Source organism: Lactuca sativa, chromosome 4 (genome assembly GCF_002870075.4).
Source record: "Lactuca sativa cultivar Salinas chromosome 4, Lsat_Salinas_v11, whole genome shotgun sequence".
Taxonomy (NCBI): domain Eukaryota; kingdom Viridiplantae; phylum Streptophyta; class Magnoliopsida; order Asterales; family Asteraceae; genus Lactuca; species Lactuca sativa.
In genome coordinates, this window is record NC_056626.2 from 383724581 (window position 1) to 383750407 (window position 25827).

Here is a 25827-nt window from a genome sequence, read left to right on the forward strand (position 1 = left end):
CTACTACCTACCCACACCCCCACACACAAACACACACCCACACCCATCCTCACCCCCACCCCCACCCATACAAACACACATACACACACACAAACCCATCCCCACCCCCATCCCCACCCCCACAAACACTCATACACACATCCACAAACAAACACACACCCATCCCCACCCCCCACAAACATACATACACACATACCCACCCCCATAAACAAACACGTACACACACATACACCCACAAACACACACCCTTCCCCACCCACACAAACACACACATACACACACCCACCCACCCACCCCCACCCACAACACACACACCCACACCTCCGCCCCCACAAATACACACAAACACACCCAACACCACTACCACAATCACTGACCTACAATCACCACCACCACTACCCCATCACCAGCAGCACCACCACCGCCTGTCATCACCACCACTATCGCTGCCACCCCACTGCCGCCGCCACCACCACCGTCGCCATCATTGACACCACCATTGCCCCCACCGTCCCCGCCCCCACCCTACCACCGCTACTGTTTTCTAAAAATGAAAACGGATAGAAAAATACACATCTAAACACGTTTTTCTAATTTTCTAAAACTGAAAATGAAAAATGAATAAGCTTTAACTAAACAAATTTTCTAAATTTTCCAATGAAAACTGAAAATGGAAAACAAAAACTGAAAAGGAAAAACGAAAAACGAAAAACCTAAACTTTTTGGTTATATTTTTCAACAAAAATGGTAGATAAATGACATATTTGTTATTTTCTCCTATAATTAAAAATGAGATAGTGTTTTATTTCTTTCTTTTCCAACCTGGCGAGTATAGAATACAGATGGAAATTGGGATATAGTTGGAAAGCATTAGAGATATTAAGGGTACATTTGGTAATTTGACGGTAAACGGCAAAGAATGAGATAGATGGTAGAGCTCTGCAGTCGTCATCAATGGTGAAAAAGGCTACAAATTTATAGTTGGTTTTTGATTAAAATTATTTTTTCAAGCTTTCGAGATCACATGGACAGAGAGGAAGAAGAAGTTGCAGAGCTCCTGGGAACATAGAAGAATATATTGTAGGCGAAAGTTTGTGACCGTTTTGCTTTTAGGGCTTTTTCAGGTACTTCAGATTTATGACGAATTGGGGTTTTGTATGATATAGTATCGACTTCGTTTCTATAATTTATGCTTCCAATTCTGGTTTTAAACAACTTTGGATCATAAGTTTGATTATGAAGTGAAAACTGCTCAGTTGGAGTTAGAAGAAGTAGAGATTGATAACTAATTTTGGGGGAAGATGAAGGCGGGGAGTGCGGCGAAGCTTATTGTCGATGCACTGCTGCAACGGTTCCTTCCACTTGCGAGGCGTCGAATTGAAACAGCACAAGCACAGGTAAAGATATTCACTTACTCACTTATCATCTACATCTATGTTTAATTTCCGATTCCGAGTTTACAATTCGGATTTGTACAAGACGATCAGAGTTGATGTACGCTAGTTCTATCCACAAATTGACGTATTCTGTTGAAGTCGTGGCAATTGTTGATTAGATTGTGTTGTTGTATAAACAGGATGGACAATACCTTAGGCCCTCAGACCCTGCATACGAGCAAGTACTGGATTCTTTAGCAATGGTGGCACGACACACACCTGTACCTCTTCTAGAAGCACTACTTCGTTGGAGAGAAACGTGAGTCTCTAAACTCCATTGTTATTCTACATTTTTATGGAGTTTGATCATGTTATTTCTTGTCTGTTTTCAGTGAATCCCCAAAAGGTGCTAATGATGCATCTACATTCCAAAGAAAGCTTGCAGTGGAATGCATTTTCTGCTCAGCATGTATTCGATTTGTGGAATGTTGTCCACAAGAAGGACTTACAGAAAAACTCTGGATTGGACTTGAAAACTTTGTATTTGATTGGCTCATAAATGCTGACAGGTAATAAGTTAATAACTAATAACACCAAGCTCTCTCTAAAAACCTCCATTTTTCCCAATATATAAGCTGAAATTTTGTTTCTTTTCAGGGTTGTTAGTCAGATTGAATACCCTTCTTTGGTTGATTTGCGTGGACTCCTTCTAGATCTTGTTGCACAACTCTTAGGCGCTCTTTCACGTATAAGGTAAACTTACTACTTCTAATACAGGGTCTTTTTAGTAATTTAACAATGTTTATCTTTATCCTATCCCACAATAGGTTCAGTTCTGTAACTGAGCGTTTCTTCATGGAACTCAACACACGTCGAATTGACACTAGTGGTGCTCGAAGTGAAACACTTAGCATCATTAATGGAATGCGTTACTTAAAGCTCGGGGTATATAACTATATATGCTAAATACAACATTTTTTTTTTAAAATTATTTTCTTTCTAGAAGCATATAATAATATACAGTGAATAATAATACATTAGGTGAAGACAGAGGGTGGTTTAAACGCATCAGCTTCCTTTGTGGCAAAAGCAAACCCTCTTAATCGGGTCCCACATAAAAGAAAGAGTGAACTTCACAATGCCCTTTGCAATATGCTTTCAAACATTTTAGCACCACTTGCAGATGGTGGTAAAGGTAACTGGCCGCCACCTGGCGTGGACCCCGCACTTACTCTTTGGTATGAAGCTGTTGCACGTATAAGAAGTCAACTCATGCAGTGGACAGATAAACAAAGCAAACATATAGCCGTAAGTAAATGTCAATTCCCCATATTACCCTTTTCCTACTTTAGTATAAGTTTATAAGTTTCTTGATTTATTATTAGGTGGCGTACCCTTTGGTGACTTTGCTTCTTTGTCTTGGTGATCCTGTTGTTTTCCTCAATAACTTTGGCCCTCATATGGAGCAACTTTACAAGCATCTAAGGGTAAAATCGTAATTTCAACATTTAGAGATAATTATAAGAGATTATTTAGAACATTGATTTTACAGGACAAGAACAACCGTTTCATGGCTCTGGATTGTCTCCACCGAGTTTTAAGATTTTATTTGAGTGTTCATGGGAATTCTCAACCGCCCAATCGTGTATGGGATTACCTGGACAGCGTGACAGCTCAGCTTTTGACAATTTTAAGGAAAGGAATGCTTACACAGGATGTCCAACATGATAAAGTTGTTGAGTTTTGTGTTACTATAGCAGAACATAACCTTGATTTTTCCATGAATCATGTGATATTGGAATTGTTAAAACAAGATAGTCCAAGTGAAGCAAAGGTTATTGGCCTTCGTGCCTTACTTGCAATTGCCATGTCACCAACAAGTCAACATGTTGGCTTGGAAATCCTTCATGGTAATCAATCAATCTCGAATCTTCAAATCCCATTTGTGAAATTTGGATCTTTTTTTGACTTTTTTTTGTTGACTTGTGCTACTTTTGCAGCTCATGATATAGGGCATTATGTTCCAAAAGTCAAGGCTGCAATCGAGTCTATTTTGAGGTCATGTAATCGAGCTTATAGTCAAGCTCTTCTCACTTCTTCAAAGACCACAATAGGTAATCCAGTTCACAATCTACCATTTTTATGGCATTTAGGATCTGTTTGGTATGATGGAATGGAATTGCAAAGGAATGGAATCAACAACATAATGGAATGCCCAACACAATGGAATCAATCATTACATTCCATTGTCATGTTTTGTTGGCTCAAAGGAATGGAATGAGTCATTCAAACATATTGTTTGTTATGCATAATCAGAAAACTAAATATCACTAAACTGATAAATAATAAAATGTTACTATATGTATTTCAAACCTTAATAAAGATTTATCTATCATTTTAAAAACTCTTTTTTTTTTTTAAAAAAAATAAAAGTTAATTACCATGAAATATTAAAATAGAAATATAATAATCGGAATCAAAACAAAAAAAAAAAGCAATTTCATAGAAGTTTTGAACAATTTAAAAACATTGGTGTTAGTGAAGACTGGGTTTTTGACATAAAGTCCTTAAAATTATCAAAAATTGTGACGGTTTTGTCCTTGCAACAATTTTAGGTGTGTTCAACTGTTAATGCCTAAAGTTTGCCAAAGTTTTTTTTTTTTTTTTTTTTTTTTTTTTTTTTTTTTTTGTTTTTTAAAACCCTTAAGTTTACAAAGTTTGCGAAAAAAAACCTTAAGTATGAAATCAAATTTGCAAAAAAAAAACCCTTAAGTTTACAAACCTTTTATGTTTTTACCCTGAGTATGTTATCCAAATTTGACATGAAACTCCTTAAGTTTTTCAAAATTTGTCGGTTTGTCCCTATAAACCTACCATTACAGGTAACAAGGGCAATAATGAAAAAAAAAACTTGGAAAACTCTAGACATTACCAAACAAAAAAACCTACAAAATTTGACAAACTTAAGTACTTTCATGTCAAAAGCCCTTAAAGATTCTACAAATAAAGAGTAATAATTCTACCTATATCATTCCATTCCTTCAAGGAATGAAACAAACCCCCTTCCATTCCATTCCCTCTTTGATCACTGCATACCAAACATTACCTTAATATCATACAACAACAACAACAACACAACACATGCACTTCTGAGATGTAATAAATCTTTTACTTTTTACCTTAGATGCTGTAACAAAAGAAAAATCCCAAGGGTATTTATTCCGCTCAGTTCTAAAATGCATACCCTACCTAATCGAAGAAGTGGGTCGAACCGATAAAATAACCGAAATAATCCCGCAACACGGAATCAGCATCGACCCGGGGGTCCGCGAAGAGGCGGTCCAAGTCCTCAACCGGATAGTCCGTTACCTCCCACACCGCCGCTTTGCAGTCATGCGTGGAATGTCAAACTTCATCCTCCAACTCCCAGACGAATTCCCTCTCTTGATCCAAACATCCCTCGGACGCCTTCTAGAACTCCTTCGCTTTTGGAGAGCTTGTTTGTCCGATGACAACAACATAGAAAAAAACAAAAACGACGATGAAAATGTTGTTGTGGTTTCGGATAATGCGAAAAAACAAAAAGGGTTTAAGAGATCTTCTTTTCATCCCGGTGAACAACCGATTGAATATCGCGCTTCGGAGATTGATGCGGTTGGGCTTATTTTTCTTAGCTCTGCTGATAGTCAGATTAGGCATACGGCTTTGGAGTTGTTGAGATGTGTGCGTGCTTTAAGGAATGATATAAGGAATTTGTCGTTGTATGAAAGATCGGATTTTTTGAAAGATGAAGCTGAACCCATTTTTATAATCGATGTTCTTGAAGAAAATGGGGTATGTAATATATAATATGTTCTTGTTCTACTTAGGGTTTCTATTTTTGTGTAAAAATGTTTGATATGATATGATATGATAGGATGATATTGTTCAAAGCTGCTATTGGGATTCAGGGAGACCTTTTGATCTGAGAAGAGAATCTGATGTGGTGCCTCCAGATGCAACACTGCAGGCTATACTTTTTGAAAGCCCTGATAAGAACAGATGGGCCCGCTGTCTTAGTGAGCTTGTCAAATATGGTGCAGTGCTCTGTCCTCAGTCTGTTCAAGATGCAAAGTAATCAAATTTCTCTTACCTTTTTTTTTTTTATCAAATTGTTTTATGGAAATTTTTCGTAAAAGTTTTCAACCTTTTATTTAAAACCTCCTATATCACCATTAACGTTCAGACATTATTTTTTTCAATAAAACCACTACGTCTTGTATCTACTTTTGGAAAAGCCATTGTGATATAAAAATATTATTACCACTATTATTATTACAATTAATAACAATTGTCCTTATATCTAGTTTTGGTAGTATTCAAGGGTTTTTTTTTTTTTTTTTTTTTTTTTTAGATATGGTTTGACTATTTCAGTTACATTTTTCATTTCTTACAAACTACTCGTTTTTTTTTTTTTTTTTTTTTTGGTTTGGTTTGGTTTCGGTCTATGTTATTGTTTTTCTGCGTATTTTAAAATCATTCATTTTTTCAGTTTTCTTGGTTTTCCATTTTGGTTGTTTTTTTATCAACAGCATGCCAACTGTTTCATTAAAGTAACTGCAGATTAAAAGATATAATGATTGTTATGGTCAAATGATATATGTTTAATAACTTATTAGATTAACACATGGTTAATGCAAAATATTAGTAAATGTCATACCTATTTTATCATTTAATCCAAATATGTAATAATAATATATATAAACATACTATGTATTTACTATAGGTAGTCCGTAACCATAAGATGTGTCCTATTTGCTTTAATGGAACAGTTGTCATGATGTTAATAAAACACACACACACAATTAATAATAATAAATGAATCGAACAATTTTAGAACTCCGAACACTTGTTTTTAAAAAGAAAACAACCAAAAATTGAAATGTTGAGAAAACTTATATTTGTATTGTCAGATTGGAAGTAATTCAACGCCTTGAACACATTACACCTGTTGAATTGGGGGGAAAGGCTCATCAATATCAAGAAGCAGACAGCAAATTAGATCAATGGCTCATGTATGCAATGTTTGCTTGTTCATGTCCACCTGGAAGAGAAGGAGCTGGTGCTGCAACCACACGTGATCTTTTCCATCTCATCTTCCCTTCACTAAAATCTGGCTCTGAAGCTCATGTTGTAAGAGCACCAAATCCAATTTTTTTTTTTTTTATTTATTTTTTTTTTTTATTTATTTTTTTTTATCAATAATAGAAAATACAGTATATTCTCTTCAAACTAACTATTTTTCCTTTCTTGAATTTCAGCATGCAGCAACTATGGCTCTAGGGCATTCCCATTTAGAAGTGTGTGAAATAATGTTCAGTGAACTCGCTTCTTTCATGGACGAAATTTCCTTAGAAACAGATGGAAAATCAAAATGGAAGGTATCACCATTCACTAATTCACTTAATTCTAATATTCGAAAAAAACTTAATATTTTATTTATTTATTTAAATTGAAACAGAGTCAAAAGCTTCGGCGTGAAGAACTCCGAATCCGCATAGCAAACATATACAGAACCGTAGCCGAAAACATCTGGCCCGGAATGTTAAGCCGGAAACCGGTATTCCGACTCCACTATCTAAAATACATCGATGAAACCACAAGATTAATCTCAACTTCACCTCTGGAATCCTTTCAAGAAATGCAACCTCTTCGATACTCACTCGCGTGTGTCCTAAGATCTTTAGCCCCGGAATTTGTCGAATCAAAATCAGAAAAATTTGACCCGAAAACCCGAAAAAGACTATTCGATCTTCTTTTATCCTGGTGTGATGAATCGGGGTCCACATGGAGTCAAGATAGTGCAAGTGATTATAGACGTGAAGTGGAAAGGTATAAATCCAGTCAGCATTCTCGATCGAAAGATTCGATTGATAAGATTTCGTTTGATAAAGAAGTGACTGAACAAGTTGAGGCGATTCAGTGGGCTTCAATGAATGCCATGGCTTCTTTGTTATATGGGCCTTGTTTTGATGATAATGCAAGGAAGATGAGTGGAAGGGTTATTTCTTGGATTAATAGTTTGTTTATTGAGCCTGCTCCGCGGGCCCCGTTTGGGTATTCACCTGTTGACCCGAGAACTCCATCTTATAATAAGTATGGGGGTGATGGTGGGAGAGGGGGTACCGGTCGGGATCGGAATCGAGGGGGTCATCTTAGGGTTTCACTTGCGAAAATGGCGTTGAAGAATCTTCTTCTTACGAATTTGGATTTGTTCCCTGCTTGCATTGATCAGGTTAGATAGATGTCTTTTCTCGTATCGTAAAATATTAACAGGCGGAATTGGAATTCGAGATTCCATTCCGTTGTGTGATTGGTTGCCAAATGGACAATTCAGTATATCATTGAATCCCATTTCATTTCCTGCCAACTAAATGCACGACAGATTCCAATTCCCTCTAGGCGTGTTTGGTTCGTGGATTCCGGTGGACTGACAGAATTGGAATCGGAGATTCCAGTTTTGTGGCTTGTTTGGTTGCTAAATTGATGGGGTTCAATTGCGTCGGATTTAAATTCCATGTTTGGTGGATTTTACCATTCTGGTGGAAGGAATTCAATTTAATTCTTTCCTTCTTCTTAAAGACCAAAATACCCTTGTTGCATATATAAAAGTAGAAAGTTTTAATAAGTGAAAATTATAATAATATTCAAAGTTCTATTATTGAATTCCATTTCATTTCCTGGTTTTTCATATTTATTCAACACGAGGGTATTTTGGTCTTTTAATATAAAAGAAAGAATGGAATTGAATTCCTTGCACCCTCCTATAGGAGTAGCAGCAATCCATTGAACATTGAGTTTAAAGGTTTCCGACATAATTGAATTCCATCCAATGGAGTCCCTAATTCCAATTGTCAGAATCCAGAAACCAAACACGCCACAGAATGGAATCTCGGATTCCAATTCTGTCAGAATTCACAACCCAAACATCTTATATGTTACTTGTCTTGACTAAAAACGTCTTTTTTTCTCCTTCAGTGCTATTATTCCGATGCTGCCATAGCAGATGGCTACTTCAGTGTCCTAGCCGAAGTCTACATGCGCCAAGAAATCCCCAAATGTGAAATCCAAAGACTCCTCTCTCTAATCCTCTACAAAGTAGTTGACCCTTCCCGCCAAATCCGTGATGACGCCCTCCAAATGCTCGAAACCTTATCCGTTCGCGAATGGGCTGAAGACAAAATAGAAGGTTCCGGAAGCTACCGTGCAGCCGTCGTTGGCAACCTCCCCGATTCCTACCAACAATTCCAATACAAACTCTCTTGCAAACTCGCCAAAGACCACCCCGAACTCAGCCAACTCCTTTGTGAAGAAATCATGCAAAGACAACTCGATGCAGTTGACATCATCGCACAACACCAAGTCCTCACTTGCATGGCTCCATGGATCGAAAATTTGAATTTTTGGAAATTAAAAGACTCCGGATGGAGTGAAAGGTTATTAAAAAGTCTTTATTATGTGACGTGGCGTCACGGGGATCAGTTTCCGGATGAAATCGAAAAGCTTTGGCGTACGATCGCCTCCAAACCCCGGAATATCCGCCCGGTTTTGGATTTCTTGATTACGAAGGGAATCGAGGATTGCGATTCCAACGCGTCGGCGGAAATAAGCGGCGCGTTCGCGACGTACTTTTCCGTTGCGAAGCGCGTGAGTTTGTATTTAGCGCGTATATGTCCGCAAGGGACGATCGATCATTTGGTGTATCAATTGGCGCAACGTATGTTGGAAGACAGTATGGAACCGGTGAGGCCGACTGCTAATAAAAACGAACCGAACGGTTATGTTTTGGAATTTTCTCAGACGTCAGCGGTGGCACAGATGGCGGCGGTTTTGGACAACCAACCGCATATGTCACCGCTGTTGGTCCGCGGCTCCCTGGACGGCCCGCTACGGAATACAAGCGGAAACTTGACCTGGAGAACGGGCCGGACACAGTCCGGCCCGTTGACTCCCATGGCGCCGGAAATGAACATTGTTCCCGTGACCGGCGGGCGGTCCGGGCAACTCATTCCGGCGCTGGTCAACATGTCCGGCCCGCTAATGGGCGTTCGAAGCTCAACCGGAAGCATGAGAAGCCGCCACGTGTCGCGTGATAGCGGCGATTATTTGATCGATACTCCGAATTCCGAAATCGACGGGTTGCATCCGCCCGGTGGGACCCACGGGGTGAACGCGAAAGAGCTTCATTCCGCGTTACAAGGACATCAACAGCATTCGTTGACTCATGCGGACATCGCGTTGATTTTGCTTGCGGAGATCGCGTATGAGAATGACGAGGATTTTCGGGAGCATTTGCCGTTGCTTTTTCATGTCACGTTTGTTTCGATGGATAGCTCGGAAGACATCGTGTTGGAACATTGTCAGCATTTGCTCGTGAATTTATTGTACTCGTTAGCCGGCCGTCATTTGGAGCTGTACGATGTTGAAAACAACGATGGTGAAAACAAACAACAAGTCGTGAGTTTAATAAAATACGTCCAATCAAAACGCGGAAGCATGATGTGGGAGAATGAGGACCCGACACTTGTCAAAATCGAGCTCCCGAGTGCCGCTCTTTTATCCGCTTTAGTTCAAAGCATGGTGGATGCGATATTTTTCCAAGGCGATTTACGAGAAACTTGGGGGGCAGAAGCGCTAAAATGGGCCATGGAATGCACGTCGCGCCACCTGTCATGTAGGTCCCACCAGATTTACCGGGCTTTACGTCCAGCTGTCACGAACGACGCGTGCGTCTCACTCCTTCGTTGCCTCCATAGATGCCTCGCGAACCCGGTCCCTTCGGTTTTAGGGTTTGTTATGGAAATTCTTTTGACTTTACAAGTTATGGTTGAGAATATGGAGCCCGAAAAGGTCATTTTATACCCGCAACTTTTTTGGGGATGTGTCGCGATGATGCATACGGATTTCGTCCATGTGTACTGCCAAGTCCTCGAGCTTTTCGCGCGTGTAATCGACCGGTTATCGTTCCGTGACCGCACTACCGAAAACGTCCTTCTCTCAAGCATGCCGCGAGACGAGCTCGATCACACCGTTTCTGATTCCGACTTCCGGACGGAATCACAATCCGGAAACGGAAACGGAAACACGAAAGTCAAAGTCCCGGCGTTCGAAGGCGTCCAACCGCTCGTACTCAAAGGACTCATGTCAACCGTAAGCCACAGTGTCTCAATCGAGGTTCTTTCCCGGATAACAGTTCACTCATGTGATTCCATCTTCGGTGACCCCGAAACACGTCTTCTAATGCACATCATCGGATTACTTCCATGGCTATCTTTACAACTCACCCACGACACGCTTACCGAAAAATCCCGAAACGTATCGACAAATTTAGCGATTTGGTGTCGCGCAAAATCTTTAGACGGATTAGCGACGGTTTTCATCGCGTATTCACACGGCGAAATCAAAACAATCGATAACCTACTCGCGTGTGTCTCCCCGCTTTTATGCAACGAATGGCTACCGAAATATTCCGCTCTCGCATTCGGGCATCTTCTAAAGCTTCTAGAACGTGGGCCCGTTGAATACCAACGCGTTATTTTATTAATGATGAAGGCTTTACTACAACATACGCCCATGGATGCTGCACAAAGCCCGCATATGTACGCGATCGTGTCCCAATTAGTTGAAAGCACGCTTTGTTGGGAGGCTTTGAGTGTTCTAGAAGCTTTGTTACAAAGTTGCAGCTCGTTGACCGGGTCCCACAGTCATGATTCCGGGGTTTATGAAAACGGGCTTGGTGGTGGTGGGCCCGGGGTTGATGAAAAGGTGTTGTTTCCTCAATCGTCTTTTAAGGCGAGAAGTGGACCGTTGCAACAGGCGATGGGTTTGGGGTTGGGGTTCGGGGCGGGTGTGTCGGTTGGGGTGTCGGAATCGGGGATTCCGGCGAGGGAATTGGCGTTGCAGAATACGAAGTTGATACTTGGGAGAGTGCTTGATAATTGTGCACTTGGGAGGAGAAGGGATTATAAAAGATTGGTGCCTTTTGTGACTACTACTGGAAACCCTTGATTTTTTTTTTTTGGAAGTTGTATCTTGTTTATGATTTGTACATTGGTGAATGGATGGATGGGTTTTGTATATAATTGAAACTAGAAAAATAGTGATTTATGCTCATTTTGATTCGAGTTGCTTTTTACTATTTTTGTGTAATAAGTATTGTGTAAAATGATGTATTATTGTCAGCTTTGATCAATTATTATCTCATTCTGATATTTATCATAATAGTTTTAAAAATGCACGTCCAAGCTGAATTTTTACATGACATTTGGTATTAAATCTCTCTGCATTATCCTTATTTTTTTATTATTTTTTTTAACAAATTGTCTCTTTCAGGTATAATGAATGTATTTTTAGTTTATTTTAGCATATAATGAATTTTCGTACTGTAATATATGTTGCATGTAGTATTATATTATAAGTTTAACTGATATTAAATTCAGTTTTTATGTTTTAAATTTAATTAAGAGCGTAATACTTTATTACTTCATGATAATGATAATTTAAGAACACACCACAATTTTGAATAATATTTTTCGAATAGAATTGTCAGCACACAAGCTACATAGTCGAATATTAAAAAAGTTTGTTAAATATTTGATTTAGAATATTTCTTATGATAATCAAATATAGGTTTTCCTGTAAAAGTAGAATGATGTTGATATAGAATCACTTTGAGCGTGGAAGTCAAATAGAATTTATTTATTCGTCTTATTTTTGTTAGTTATAGTCATATATATCTTTTGAGATATAGATTTATGAAAAACAATCCGTTCATACAAAAAAATGTCCAAGACTTGCTAAGATTTCTTCATAAAAATATTTATTATTCATGTAGCGAAGAAAAAATATATATAAATGACTATGTCTCTCCGAACCAATAACTAATGAAGGTACTCTTAGCTTGAGGTTGTTTATTATATTCTACTAGAGCCCTTCATTTTTTTAATGAGTAGTAATATAAATAGTTCGTGATGAAGCTCGAATAGAAAATATAGATTAATTTATCAAGGACAATGATCTAGGGTTGATGTCACTCAATAAATTTGAAATTGGCTACTAATCCAAATAATTTGGTAAAGAAGACGCATACCAAAATTATAAATTACATATTTGGTCTATGTGGTTTACTCAAATTCATACATTTGGTCATACTATTGGATTTTTGACATGGCTGTCCCTGTGATTTACGTTTGTTACATCGATGGTTCTTGAGGCTAACTTTGTCTACTTACATTCGTTAAACCCATTTGAAAAAAACAATTTGCCCTTATTGTTATTATTTTGGTACTTATTATAAGCAATGACCATTTATGTAATTTTTCTGGAAAGTTGATTAGAGAAGTCCTAAAGTCTTAGCTTCCTAACGTTCATTTGCCCGTCTCCACTTTTCACACCACGATCGTCCCAGCTCATTGGTGTAGGAATCATAATATCAAGGATGATATCAACATCCTAAATGGATTTATAACCTCAGTGCTGTAATCAAAAGATTTGTGTCGGAGTCTAAATGTCTACGTAACAATTGAAATCGAAATGTTAGAATAAAAATCTAATCATGTCGTTTGTAAGAGATGATCGAGTTGAAGTTCCAAGCACTGAAAAAAAGGGTTCAAATAATGTTTACTACTTTGCCAATATCATCTCTAATTTAATTGATCGACAATAGTATCGTGTCCTAAATAAAGATGATTACGATCTGATCCAGAAACAGTGGAGTAAATTAGGTTAACTCCTCCTAAAATTTTGGTGAGTGACTTTTTTGTGGGAGATATCGTAGACGAAAACCAAATGGATGGGTAGGATTTTGCAGATAATATGCGAATTTTTTTTTTTTTTTTTGTATATTTTCAGTATCCAAGGAAAGAAATTTATTCCAATTGGAACTATTGAGGGTCCACCAATAATGGGACAACGATGTCTGAATTTATTTGGATTTATTCGAATATATAGTCTACGAAAAACATTAAAAAAAACTATAAATATTAAATATCATTAAATAAAAACAGAAAACAAAATGTCAAAAAGATAAAAAAAAATATCAAATTGTTTAAATTATATATATATATATATATATATATATATATATATATATATACACACACACACACACACACACACACACACACAAAATTACTGTGACATCCCCAAAATCTCGGCCAGAAAAGACCGATTTTCATTTATGTTTTTAAAATAATTTCAGAGTAAATCCTTTTGATTTGAAAGAGTTGCAGAATTTGTTCCCAAAAACAAAACATGATAAAACAATGTTTACCAAAGCATTTCATAAAAGAAATGTATTTTCATTATATAATCAAAACTCGGGGTGTCATGTTCCGATACAGACCAATAAGCATAAACGATAACATTACAAGTCATTCAACAAATATATACATATACAGACTTGTAAACAAAACAACTTGATGGTTCATCCATCTTATGCCCTCGCGCCACTTCTTGTAATACAAATAAAACTGAGTGGGTCAGACTTGGGAGCCTGGTGAGCATATAGGGTTTTCAACCCACAATAAATAATTATATTTAATTTCCACCAACCAACAATAACCCAATTACCCATTCCCGTTATTCTCACTTTATGTCCCTAAGACAACTAACATAAGGGACCTAGTCTAAGAATATTTCATCGGGGCGACAACACATGCTTCGGGGGTTCCTCAGCAATATAAGTCAAATAAGGCAACCATGAGGGGGATGGAGTACAGCAAATGAACACCCAAGTTCATTAACACCTACAGGTGGCGAACCTGCTAGCGTTCCACAAGACTGTCTAGAAAAGTCTGTGGTCGTCATCTAAACTCCGCTAGATGACTAAATCAAACAACAACGAGGCGTCTCATCTGTTTATTACACACCAACTAATCTACCCATGTTCTACCCAACATATTAGTAGATAAAAATATACATAGTTTAAAAACCTGTATAGCATGCTTTAATCAATACATATTTCACATAACAGATGAGGCACACACACATAACACGTATTTCATAGAGAATAAATCATATCTATGAGATAGAAGAAAGTGAATATACATTCACACATATAACACAAAATATACACATAACACAGATTTCGTATAAAATACCTTGTAATTATGCGTTAGAAGAAAGTAACTACACACTCACACATATAAACAACAATATACTTAATACACTCAAACCATACTTGTATTATTATCGTGTTTATGAAGGGTAGTATACACTCACTTGATCAGAAGATGATCGAACAGCACTACGGCTTACATAAGTAGTAATCCTCAGCAGATCTGGAAGATCTCTACAAAAATCGAACTTCTCGCGGACAGAGCTTCGGCTCGGAATCGCACTTCTCGGGATCTTCGGGATCTCGGGACTTGCTTCGGGGCTCGAGAATATTACCGGGGCTTCGGGGTACGTCTGGCACGCAAATCGAGGTAAAACGGGAGAGAGAAGAGAGAAAGATAGCAAAGGAGTCCGCTGCCTTCGGATCCTATTTATAGAGGCTGGAACCTCGGAGTACGCGGGGCGTACGAGGGTACGCGGGGGGTACGCCTCGGATCGTCATGGCTTACGTATCCAAAATACTCGAGTGCGAATGTCGACATACCTCGGTGTACGCGGGGCGTACTTCGGATGAGTCCGATGAATCGTCTTCGGATAATACCGAGATTTAATAATTAAATTTAATTATTAATTATTTAATAAACTTCGAAAATTCATATCTTCTTCATACGAACTCCGTTTTCGACGTTCTTTATATCCACGCGAACGTGAGACTATGCTCTACAACTTTCGTTTAGACTCCGTCGGCTAATTTTGACTTTATTTTTATTAATTATTTTTAGTAGGCCGGGACAGAAAAACTTCGTTATAAATTCATAACTTCTTCGTTTAACGTCCGTTCTCGCCTAACTTTTCATCGCTTCGATACCAACAACGAGATCTTCGATTCTCGTTTAGATCGATTCGACTAAAAACCGCTCAATCTCAAAACGAGTATTTCGGGCTGCATACCGCTAAGTCGAAACTTCAGAAAATCATAACTTCCTCATACGAAGTCAGATTCTGGCGCTCTTTATATATTCGGAAACCTCGTTTCAACTACTACAACATTATCCAAAAAAAATCAAGTTTATTTTACACTTAAATTTTGACGCTCATTTTATTCTTAGTTAATCAAATCACATAATTAAGCAATTAAGCACAAAACACATAATACTCAAATAATATACTTCTATTATTTCAAAATGGGTTACAAAGGTTAACCTAGACTATTACATCAACGAAAATGCCTAGCCTGGAAACGCGGGGCGTTACAATTACACAAAAATTCTTTGAGGTTTGTAGTATATTGCAAATTTGGTACAAGGACAAAATGATATTTTTCATCAAAATCTAACATCTGAAAAGTTAGATTCAATTGCAGGAGGACATTTCATGTAATTTTGCAAACTAAAGGGACCAGGCGGCGTGACGTTTTCCTTGAAAGTTAAAAACAATTATAAGCAAAGTTTAAAACATTGTATTAGAAATATCTATAAGAAAAAATATCATAAAAATATTTTAAGAAATAATAAAATTTTTAATAAATTTGTAAAAAAAATTGTTCACATTTAGACTACTTTCATTTTTGTACACATTTGACCATTTAACTTGTTAAATGTGTTCAAATATTGCCATTGTCACCTGCTATAGCAGCTAACAATGGTAATATAAGAACATATTTAATAGCTTAAATGGTCAAATGTATACAAAATTTTTTGTCTAAACGTGAACAAGACGAAAAGATAATTACCCTGACAAGTCATTTTCCCTAATGTTTTTGACCAAGATATGTGTTAAGTTTCCATTATTTCTGTTTTGTCCTTGTTTTCTTTTTAACAGAGACAATGTGGTTTGTTGGTAATGCTTTTGCCCACAAAACTATTAAGCTTCGTTGACTTGTTTGTGTCCGATTTTCCATTTTTTATTTTTCTATATTACCCTTTTAAGTAACTATCCTTTATTCTATTCTACTAGAACTCTTTCCTTTTTTAATGACTTGTACTGTAAATAGTTCATAATGGAGCTTGATAAGAAAGTATAGATTAATTTCTCAAGGGCAATGATCTAGGGTTACTACCACTCAATAAATTTGAACTTAAAAGTATAAATTAATTTCTCAAAGGGCAATGATCTAGGATTTTGCACTTGGCTACTAATCCAAATAATTTGGTAAAAAAGATGCGTACCAAATTTATAAATTACATATTTGGTCTATGTGGTTTACTCAAATTCATACATTTGGTCCTACTATTGGATTTTTGACATGGGTGTCCTTGTGATTTGCATTTGTTGCATCGATGGTACTTGAGGCTAATTTTACCTACTTACAGTCATTAAACCCATTTGAAAAGACCAAATTTCTCTTTTTGTTATTATTTTAGCTTTTATTATAAGCCAGTGACCATTTATGTATTTATGTAATTACTGGAACAACTTCCCTAACGTTCATTTTCTCATCTCCATTTTCCACAACACCATCGTCCCTACTTCTTGGTGTCAGAATCATAATATCAAGGATGAAATCAACATCCTAAATAAGTTATAACCTTAGTACCATAATCAAAAGGTCTGTGTCGGAATACAAACGTCTATGTAAAAATTAAAATCGAAATATTAGAATCAAAATCTAGTCATATTGCTTGTAAGAGACGATGGAGTTGAAGTTCCTGAAAAAGGGTTCAGATAATCTTTACTACTTTGGAAATATCATATCTAATTTAATTGATCGATGATTCATCGTTAAATTTTGGTGAATGACTTTTTTATGGGAGATATCGTAGACGAAAACCATATGGATGGGTAGGATTTTGCAGATAATATCAACAAAATTCTTGGTATATTTTAGTATTCAAGGAAAGAAATTTTTTCTCATTGGAACTGTTAAGAGTCCACCAATAATAGAACAATGATTAATTTATTCGAATATATAGTCTACGACATTGCTTATAGTGTGAAGATTTCGAGCGTGCTTTTTGTAATGTTTGTGACCAGGATATGTGTTAAGTTTCCATTATTTTTGTTTTGTCCTTGTTTTCTTTTTACTAGAAACAATGTGGTTTGTTGGTAATGCTTTTGAACACAAAACTAATAAGCTTCCTTGCATTGGTTGTGTCCGGTTTTCTATTTTTCATTTTTCCTTGGATTGCTTGTGTGCTTTGTTGGTAGCTAATGACGTGGAACTTGGAACATGTAGATTACTTATTGTGGCTAACGGTATAGTAGTTGGGGGGGGGGGGGGGGGGGGGGGGGGGGGTGTTGTTTGGGATAGCACTAAAAAGTCCTTTTTAGAAAATGACTTTTTGATTTATGTATTTTTTCAAAAGGAAGTTTTAAAATGTATTTGTATAAACTTTTGAGGGTGCAAAGGGAAAAAAGCCAAAAGTTGGTAAAAGTTACATATTCGTGCCTTCTTAACCACCTCATTTTTTTTCTTCTCAAAAAGTCAATTTAAAAGATCTTTTGAAGTTACCAAACAACTTTTTAAACTTTTAACTTTTTAAAAAGCCAAAAGTCCAAAAAGAAAAGCCAAACACGCTCTAGGTATGATGTTAGAATGAATTTCATTTCAAATAAAAATCTGATGCAAGTTAAAAGATTATGTTATGGTTTGGTATTATGTATAGTCTTTGTTGCGAGAAAATAACTAGTGATGGAATAGTTAGAGTTCGGGGATGGTTATGGTTGTGGTGTTGGCAAGGTTCTAAAAAGCTCTTTATGGCTTTGACATGGCACGCCATGACTCAAAGTCTTGTATTTGATGTCACTCTTTAGCAAAATTTCTTCTTAAGTCAGATAAAAATGAATAATAGTAGAAAAAATATATAGAATTACTAATTATACAAACTTGTTGCCTTAAATCATGCTTTAAAAACAACGTGACTCGCTATGGCTCGTAAAAGCTTAAGACTTGATATTGTTACCAATTCACACCTAACGTTATTTAGAACCTTGAGTACCGGTGGTGATTATAGTTGTAATTAGTATAGTGATTAGTTCTAATTATTAGATAATAAGCAAATACAAAAATGATAAATACAATGGCAAATTTGTCATATTATAAAAAGTAAGCGTTGCTGTTAGTTTAAACGCCTTAGGGACCACCCATGTAACAAACGCAAACCACATGGGCCAGCCATGTCAGAATACCTATAGTAGAAGCAAATGTATGAATTTGGGAAAACCACAAGGACCAAAAGTGATTTACTCAAAAACTAAAATATAAGAGCGTTTTTTTTTTGGGACATCTATAGACGTTATAAAAAGAAAACGAATACACTCTAAACATTCTACTTTGAGTAAAAAAAAATTGTGGAATGTGCTTGAGAGGAAACACTTCACTAAAAATTATACCATTTTACAAATAATGTCATGGGTAGGATATAAGCCTAATAAGGCATTCTTAGAGATTAGATGGTTGTTTTTCCGCTTATTGTTTTGGCAGACAGAAATATGGGAGGACTAGTTGATTTCTAAGTATATGCCAAATACATTAATACCCTAATCTTCTCGGAAAAAAATGCATTTGCACATATTATTATGTAACACGAAGTCGAATTTTAAATGTAGTGAAAGGAAAACATGATATAGAAACACATCTTACAAGATAAACAACAATCGAAAACACAAGCACACATCTATACAACTCAAAACACGAATGACTCGAGTTCTATCTTCACAAAAATAAAACTATCTCCAAACAACACCCATCATTCGCGTGTCGATCCACCATTCCTCTTGAACAAAGCCAATGCGTCACTATAAACCGCCACCACATTCGAGAAAACCGCAAGCACAATCATGAAAACACACAAAATCTTATCCCTCTTGCTCGCAATTCCATATCGATCCCTAAAATTCCAAACAAAATTCAATCAAAATTCCACCTTTCAATCATAACAACAATACACACATCGGATTTGCATTAGTTTTATTCAATAAAAACCTATTATCATAAATATTTTAAGTTTAAATATAATTAGAGTAAATTGAAATATTAATGAATAATTTAATAAAATTCAACTTACCCGAGAGTGATTGCAGAGGGAAAAATAAACCCAATGCAAACAGCCGCCGTTGCACCGGTGAATTGAAAAGCATCCCAAATGCTCGGAATAAAATTCGCCCCCAAAAAGATGACACCAATTAGGGCAACAGTGATTGACACAAACCTTAAATTATCAGAAACTAGTGGGCCCTTACGTGGGAATAGCAATCCATCTAAATTCAATCTTAATGGAAAAAACACGATTGGGAAAACAAGCATCAAATGGAGTGCATAACTAACGCGAACAGCATCATTAAGCAACGAACTATACGGGATTCCAAGATTTGTGTCGAAGTTTGCAAGAACATCATCGAGGGTTTCATCACCAAATAATAAGAACCCGAAGAGACTCGTCATCACGTATACAGATGAACATAGGATTAGTGATGTTCGAACAACTGCTTTTATTTGAGTATTGTCTTCAAGTTCGTTATCGATGGAGTGAACATTGTAATGGCAGATGTAAGCAGTGACAAGAACAGGGACGACTGTGAAGAGATTGAAGGCGGATGTGAAATCAACTATATCGGGGAACAATTTGGGCATCGAGATGCTTCCGGTTATTAATTTGAAGAATGTAATTCCTGCTGTGATCACAAGGAATACAACTGCTAGTGCTACAGATAATGCGGAGGTGTAGCTCAATGAATCTGCACACCAAGTGTTTGATAAAATGTCAGGGCTTTTTATTTGTTGCACACCAAGTGTTTGATAAAATGTTTGAATAAAAAGACTAACCGATACGCTTTAGACTTGCCAATGGTGCAAAAACTCCAAGGGTGGTGACAGTAAGTACAAAGAAACGACCATTCCACCATTGAACTCCAAACCATCCTTCTAGAACTCCGGAATGATGGATTCCATCGGAAGTTGTTCCCGAAAGCACATCACCTAAGGAACATAATCCAAATCGGAATCAAAATCAAAATCAAGTTCTACGTATATCTCGTAAATCTTGTGATATATTTGATTGAATCATATTCATACCGATGATAATCATGTAGACAACAAGAACACCGATGTTATTAACCATGACACAAACTTGCAACAACATTCGACCAATACTTCCAAAGGCGTCTTCCATAACACCTCCATAAGAAACCGATTTTCCAGCCCTAGTGAATCGAACCAACAGATCGATGGAAGCATCGGTCAAGAATGCCATGAAGATTATCAAAGCAATTCCAGGAATAAGTCCTAAAACCTTCATAGTTGCAGGTAAAGCCATGATTCCAGCACCCACGATTGTGGTTGATAGATTGAACACCGCACCAGGAAAAGAAGCGCCATTGAATTCATCAAAACCTTGTTCTTCACCTTTCTGGGTCGGCAACAATGGTGATTTCTCATCGACCAATGATTGTTTGTTGTTCTTTCTCGATCTCTTTTCTTTCAGAGGTTTTCCATTCACAATCGTCATCTTCCGATGTGTATTTGAGAAACCCCAAGTTTATTCCTGAAATTGAATTCATTGAATTCAAATTACAAGCTTCAGAATCGATTAATTACTAGAAAGCAAAGAAACCTACGCGTTATGAACTCATTTAATCAAAACAAATTACTTGAATTACAAAACCCCCAATTCATTCCTGGAAATGAATCCAAATTACAAGCTTCAGAATCGATTAATTACTCGAAACCAAAGAACCCTACATGATACAATTATTTGGATTACAAAACCCCCAATCCAAAAATCAGAATTAGAAGTCAAAACCGTACCTTAAAATCGATTAACACCAACCAAACAATTTGGATAGATGCAGATACGCAGGGATACGGGTCTGAATTTCTCAACCCCAGAAAATTAGCTTGGTCAATATCGGATTACGGCAGTCGATGAAAGAAAAATTGATGGCTGGGGATTTATTTCCATCAAATTATCGAGTGTGTTTATATAGAGACGAAGGAGTTACAGTAGTATACGCAAGGTTACACAAAAACAGTAGAATTATAAGTGCGATTTGGGGATATACGAACTGACAGGGGGGTTATGAAGGGTATAAAGTGAAATTGAGTTGGAATTACTGTGAGAATTATGAATTTGGTTGACGTAATCGGGAGAACGCCGTCCACGGATGTCGCTATCGAGAGTTTTTGTCGTGAACGCTGACGATGATGAAGATCCCCAAAACCCCATTATCATGTGATCTTGATTCTTTAGGAGGGACAAAGATGAAATGTTTTTCACAGTGGGTTAAAACTGAAAACCATCGATCTTCTCCTGGTTTTTCGAAAAAATATATACTTGTTCTTTCAAACGTGACGAACTATCAGGACATTTTCTTTTATCAAACTTGCTATTTTCGATAAAACTAACTATGTTAGATAAAAGCAATCCAAATTCAAAGGTAATAATAATGTTTTTTTTTTTTTTGAAACGGTAAATGAATGAAGTAGAAGCCTACTCGTAATATTTTAAAAAGAATTCCTAGGTTCGAGCTCCTTTGGTACGTGATAGTTGCTAGCCGATGGTTTTATAAATAAGGAAATTGAGTAACTTAACCTTTTTTTAGTGTACTTTTGAAAAAAAAGTAACTTATTTAAATTGTATCTTGCAAAATAACATTTTTATTTGGAATGAGAAATTTCGGAAACAATTTCAGACTCCATATTTGCTGGGTGGACCCATCAAGTATCCTCCGAAATGCCCATTTCGGAGTAACAATACGTATTCCAGACTTCGATTTTCAAATTTATTTTCCGAATTATATTCCGATAAATTTTGTATCTCGATTTACAAATGCATTCCGACTTTTCGATTCCAATCTCCGACACACTCTCCAACATTGTACACACTATGACTTTCCGATTCTGATCTCCGACACGCATTCCGAACTCCGACTTAAGATATGGAACACGATCACGATGATCCGGTTGTTTTACGGGTAAGTCATTTACTCTTATACCTTTATTACTTTAGTTTTAAGATTTTTTGTTTATGGAACTTCCTTCGGAATGCAAATAACACCTCCAGAATAAACTGACCATGTTCCAGAGTAGCAATACATTTTGATAGTGCATTAGGATATCATGTTATTATACATCGGAAATTAGTATTTCGGAACAAAAAATTGTCTCCCGGAATTCGAGGAACTAGTTCAGAACACGAAGAACGTGTCCAGAGTGTTAAGGACATGATCCAGAATTGTCGTCACTGTTCGTTCCGGGGTTGGTTAATAAGAAGTTTTCTATTTGCAGCACGACAACGTTTTTGATGTATCTATTACACTGTCTTGTAAACCCAAACTTTGTGCGGATATTATTAGGGCAATCAAAGACAGACCAACATGTGAGACTACGTTTTAGAATTCATGTTTTGGGAGGTGGTTAGATAATCCTAAGGTAGATGGGGATCTTCTACTTTTACATTACGTGTTTTTGCCACGAATTTACCACGAACCCCCGAAACGAAGTAGATGAAATGATTTTTGAGATTAGGGGTTACGAGTTGTCTTACGGGAAGAATTTTTTTTGTCTTGTCACCGACTTCCACTTTGGTGACTATTTTCTTGCGTTTGGTTCTAGCGACGCCTTCCTTTCCCGTGTGTTTCCTATGATCGCGATGTAACATCCCAAGTTCGGAAGCAAGAAGTTGGAGGGTGCTAAGTGTAAATTAAGGAAGCTACTCAACGAGTAGGTATGCTACTCATCGAGTCGGAGTGGGATTGATCGCGGGTTTAAGTGGCCAACTCGCCAAGTCAGTTGTTTGGACTCGACGAGTTGGTGCTGAAGATAGAAAACCCTAATCTCAAGGGTTTCATCCTATTTAAAGGACTTTATGTCCTTCCCCCCAGCCTCCTAATCCCCCTGAGAGTTCCAGAAACCCTAATTTTTGTGTGAGGCTTCATTGTTGAGGAGATTGGAGCTTGGAAGAGGCATTTGGTGGAAAGAGCTTGAGGAATTAGGGGCTAGCATCAAGGGGCTTGTGTAGATCCGGGATCTACCTCAGTTGGAGCTTATATTGGAGGTAATAATCTGTTGCTTTGGCTCTTTTGCATCTAGATCTATTATCATTTGAGATTTGGGGCACTTTTGGTATGATTGAGAGTTATTTCGAGTTAGAGGCTTAGATATGAGGTTGCTACTTCAGATCTAGACTCGTGATGGTCCAAAATGTCATAAAGCTTCATTCTTTAAGTTGTTGGTGAAGCCCCTTTTTCTAAAACCCAAGCCCTAGTATGTTTTGGGCCTATATCTCCTAGGTTTCACGTAAAGTTTGCAACTTTATGTGAGGGTTAGATTGTAGAAGGGTGGATCTATGGATTGGAGTCCCTGCATGGCTCGAAAAGCTTCTGAATGGATTGAGAACTGGAGAGACTCGGCGAGTCACATGGGTGTACTCGACGAGTTGTATGAACATGTGCATGGACTCGACGAGTTGGAAGAACAACTCGGCGAGTTTGTTGAAGATTGCCTTGGACTCGGCGAGTCTAGTCGCAGACCCCAACCTCTTTTAGTTAAAGCCTTGGATTAAGTGAGTCGGCCGGCGACTCAGTGAGTCAGACATGATGGGACTCAGAGATCGTTGGACTCGGCGAGTCTTGGGGTGAGTCGGCGAGTTAAGTTGTGTTATGAGAGTTTTTCTGGGAATGGGAACTCGGCGAGTCGACGGGTTGACTCAGCGAGTAGAATCAACCAGGAGAGTTGACTTTGACTGAGGACTTTGACTTTGACCAATAGTTGACCAGTTTGACTTCCAAGGGTATTTTGGTAATTTTAGGTATTTATGGAATTAGTTCTTTGGTAGTGTTCTGTGGTGAAGATTGTGTCGGTGGTCGGAGCAGCTTGATCTTATCTTTCTAGTCGAAAATTGCAAGTGAATTATCCTCACTATATCGACAGGGTCTACGACACCAAGGCCGACCCTTTATCGGATGGAAATCTGGGTATTGTTTGTTATGTTATTGCTTTGCTAGATCTGCATCCTGGTATTTAGGATGATGTTATGTTAGTGACCTGGTTAAGGTCGGTACCCGGTATATAGGGTAATGTTATGTTAGTGACCGGTTAGGTCGGAATCCTGATTAGGATGTTGATATGCTATGTGATCTGTTAGACTGTTTGTCTGGTTAAGGATTTCTTATGTGATTAACTGTTTTATGTGCACATGGTTGTTTGACGGGGGGTTGGGTTGAGGCGGGTCCTGCTTTATGCTGTAGGCCAACATACCCAGGGCGGACCGGATATTCCGAAGGCCCAGCGAGCGGTCCGGATAAGCTGAAGGCCCCAAGAGGGCGAACCAGACGTGCCGAGGCTCGGAGAGTGGACCAGGCCGACTAAAGGCCCGATGTGGGCGGACCAGTCATACTGGAGAATCAGAGAGTGGACCAGGTGGATTGAAGGCCCGGTGCGGGAGGACCAATTGTGACATCCCCAATTTCACGGCCAGAAAGGACCGATTTGTTTATGCTTTGTTTTTAAAATCAGAGTAATCTTTTAAAGAAAACAGTTGCGGAATTTGTTCCCAAAACAAAATATGATAAAAATTATGAAAGCATTTCTTTAAAGAAATGTATTTTCATTATATAACAAAATCTCGGGATGTCATGTTCAATACAGACCAAAAGCATAAACAAAACAAAATAGACCTTAGAATAGTTATTCATAACTATTGGCCTATAATCCAAAATCTCTCGTCAAGTCCACCAATTTATAATCTTGTGCCATTACCTGTAATGCAAAGAAAACTGAGTGGGTCAGGCTTGGGAGCCTGGTGAGCATATAGAGTTTTCGACCCACAATAATATAATTATTATATTCAACCATCAAGCAATCAACCAAATTACCCATCCCCATTATCTCCTTTATTTCTTAGGATTTTACCCTAAGAATTCAACTATCCTTCATTCATTCATTTCTGAGGGTTTACCTAAGGAATTGGCACAAAATACATTGCTACATAAGGCACATCTACCAACATCATCCTTCAAGCGCCTCTGCCAGGATTACGTCAAACACTACGAGGCGCGACTGCCAGGTTTATGACATTCTCTTTTAGGCGCATCTTCCGACATTTATCCTATAAGCGCGTCTGCCAGGATTATCCCATAAGCGCATCTGCTAGTATTATGACACTCTCTATTTGGCGCATTTACCGACATTATCCTATAAGCGCATCTGCCAGGATTACGACATTCACTACTTGGTGCATCTACCGATATTATTCTTAAGCGCATCTGCTAGTTTTATGACATTCTCTAATTGGTGCATCTACCAATATTATTCTTTAATCATCTTACATACCTCATCATTTTATCACATACCAACTATCTCATCTACCCATGTTCTACCCAACATATTAGTAGATATACAATACATATACAGTTTAAC

General features: G+C 37.6%; 2 protein-coding genes across 6 annotated transcripts; one reads left to right on the forward strand and one right to left on the reverse strand.

The window, feature by feature from the left end:
* The first annotated feature begins 895 nt into the window (after window positions 1–895).
* On the forward strand, window positions 896–11626 carry LOC111876036 (uncharacterized). 2 transcript variants are annotated; one of them, XM_023872559.3, is made up of 16 exons: window positions 896–1124; window positions 1230–1397; window positions 1577–1695; window positions 1769–1945; window positions 2034–2129; window positions 2204–2321; window positions 2418–2684; window positions 2762–2863; window positions 2929–3286; window positions 3377–3490; window positions 4561–5210; window positions 5293–5489; window positions 6329–6548; window positions 6677–6796; window positions 6877–7650; window positions 8394–11626. In XM_023872559.3, exons 2-16 carry the CDS (start codon window positions 1302–1304, stop codon window positions 11421–11423), a joined length of 6438 nt encoding a protein of 2145 aa, XP_023728327.1. In that variant the 5' UTR covers window positions 896–1124; window positions 1230–1301; the 3' UTR covers window positions 11424–11626. The 2 variants fall into 2 exon arrangements, with proteins under 2 accessions (XP_023728327.1, XP_023728325.1); XM_023872557.3 differs by having other exon boundaries at window positions 1257–1397.
* Window positions 11627–18956: 7330 nt separating this feature from the next.
* LOC111876037 (amino acid transporter AVT6A) lies at window positions 18957–21421 on the reverse strand. Of its 4 annotated transcripts, none has more exons than XM_042901517.2 (6): window positions 21217–21421; window positions 21027–21086; window positions 20485–20953; window positions 20236–20388; window positions 19478–20147; window positions 18957–19301 (listed from the first exon to the last, which is right to left on the reverse strand). In XM_042901517.2, the coding sequence occupies exons 3-6, from the start codon at window positions 20915–20917 to the stop codon at window positions 19160–19162; spliced, it is 1398 nt and encodes a 465-aa protein (XP_042757451.1). In that variant the 5' UTR covers window positions 20918–20953; window positions 21027–21086; window positions 21217–21421; the 3' UTR covers window positions 18957–19159. The 4 variants fall into 4 exon arrangements, with proteins under 4 accessions (XP_042757451.1, XP_023728331.1, XP_023728332.1 ...); XM_023872563.3 differs by having other exon boundaries at window positions 21060–21146; XM_023872564.3 differs by having other exon boundaries at window positions 21027–21146.
* Window positions 21422–25827: the final 4406 nt, after the last annotated feature.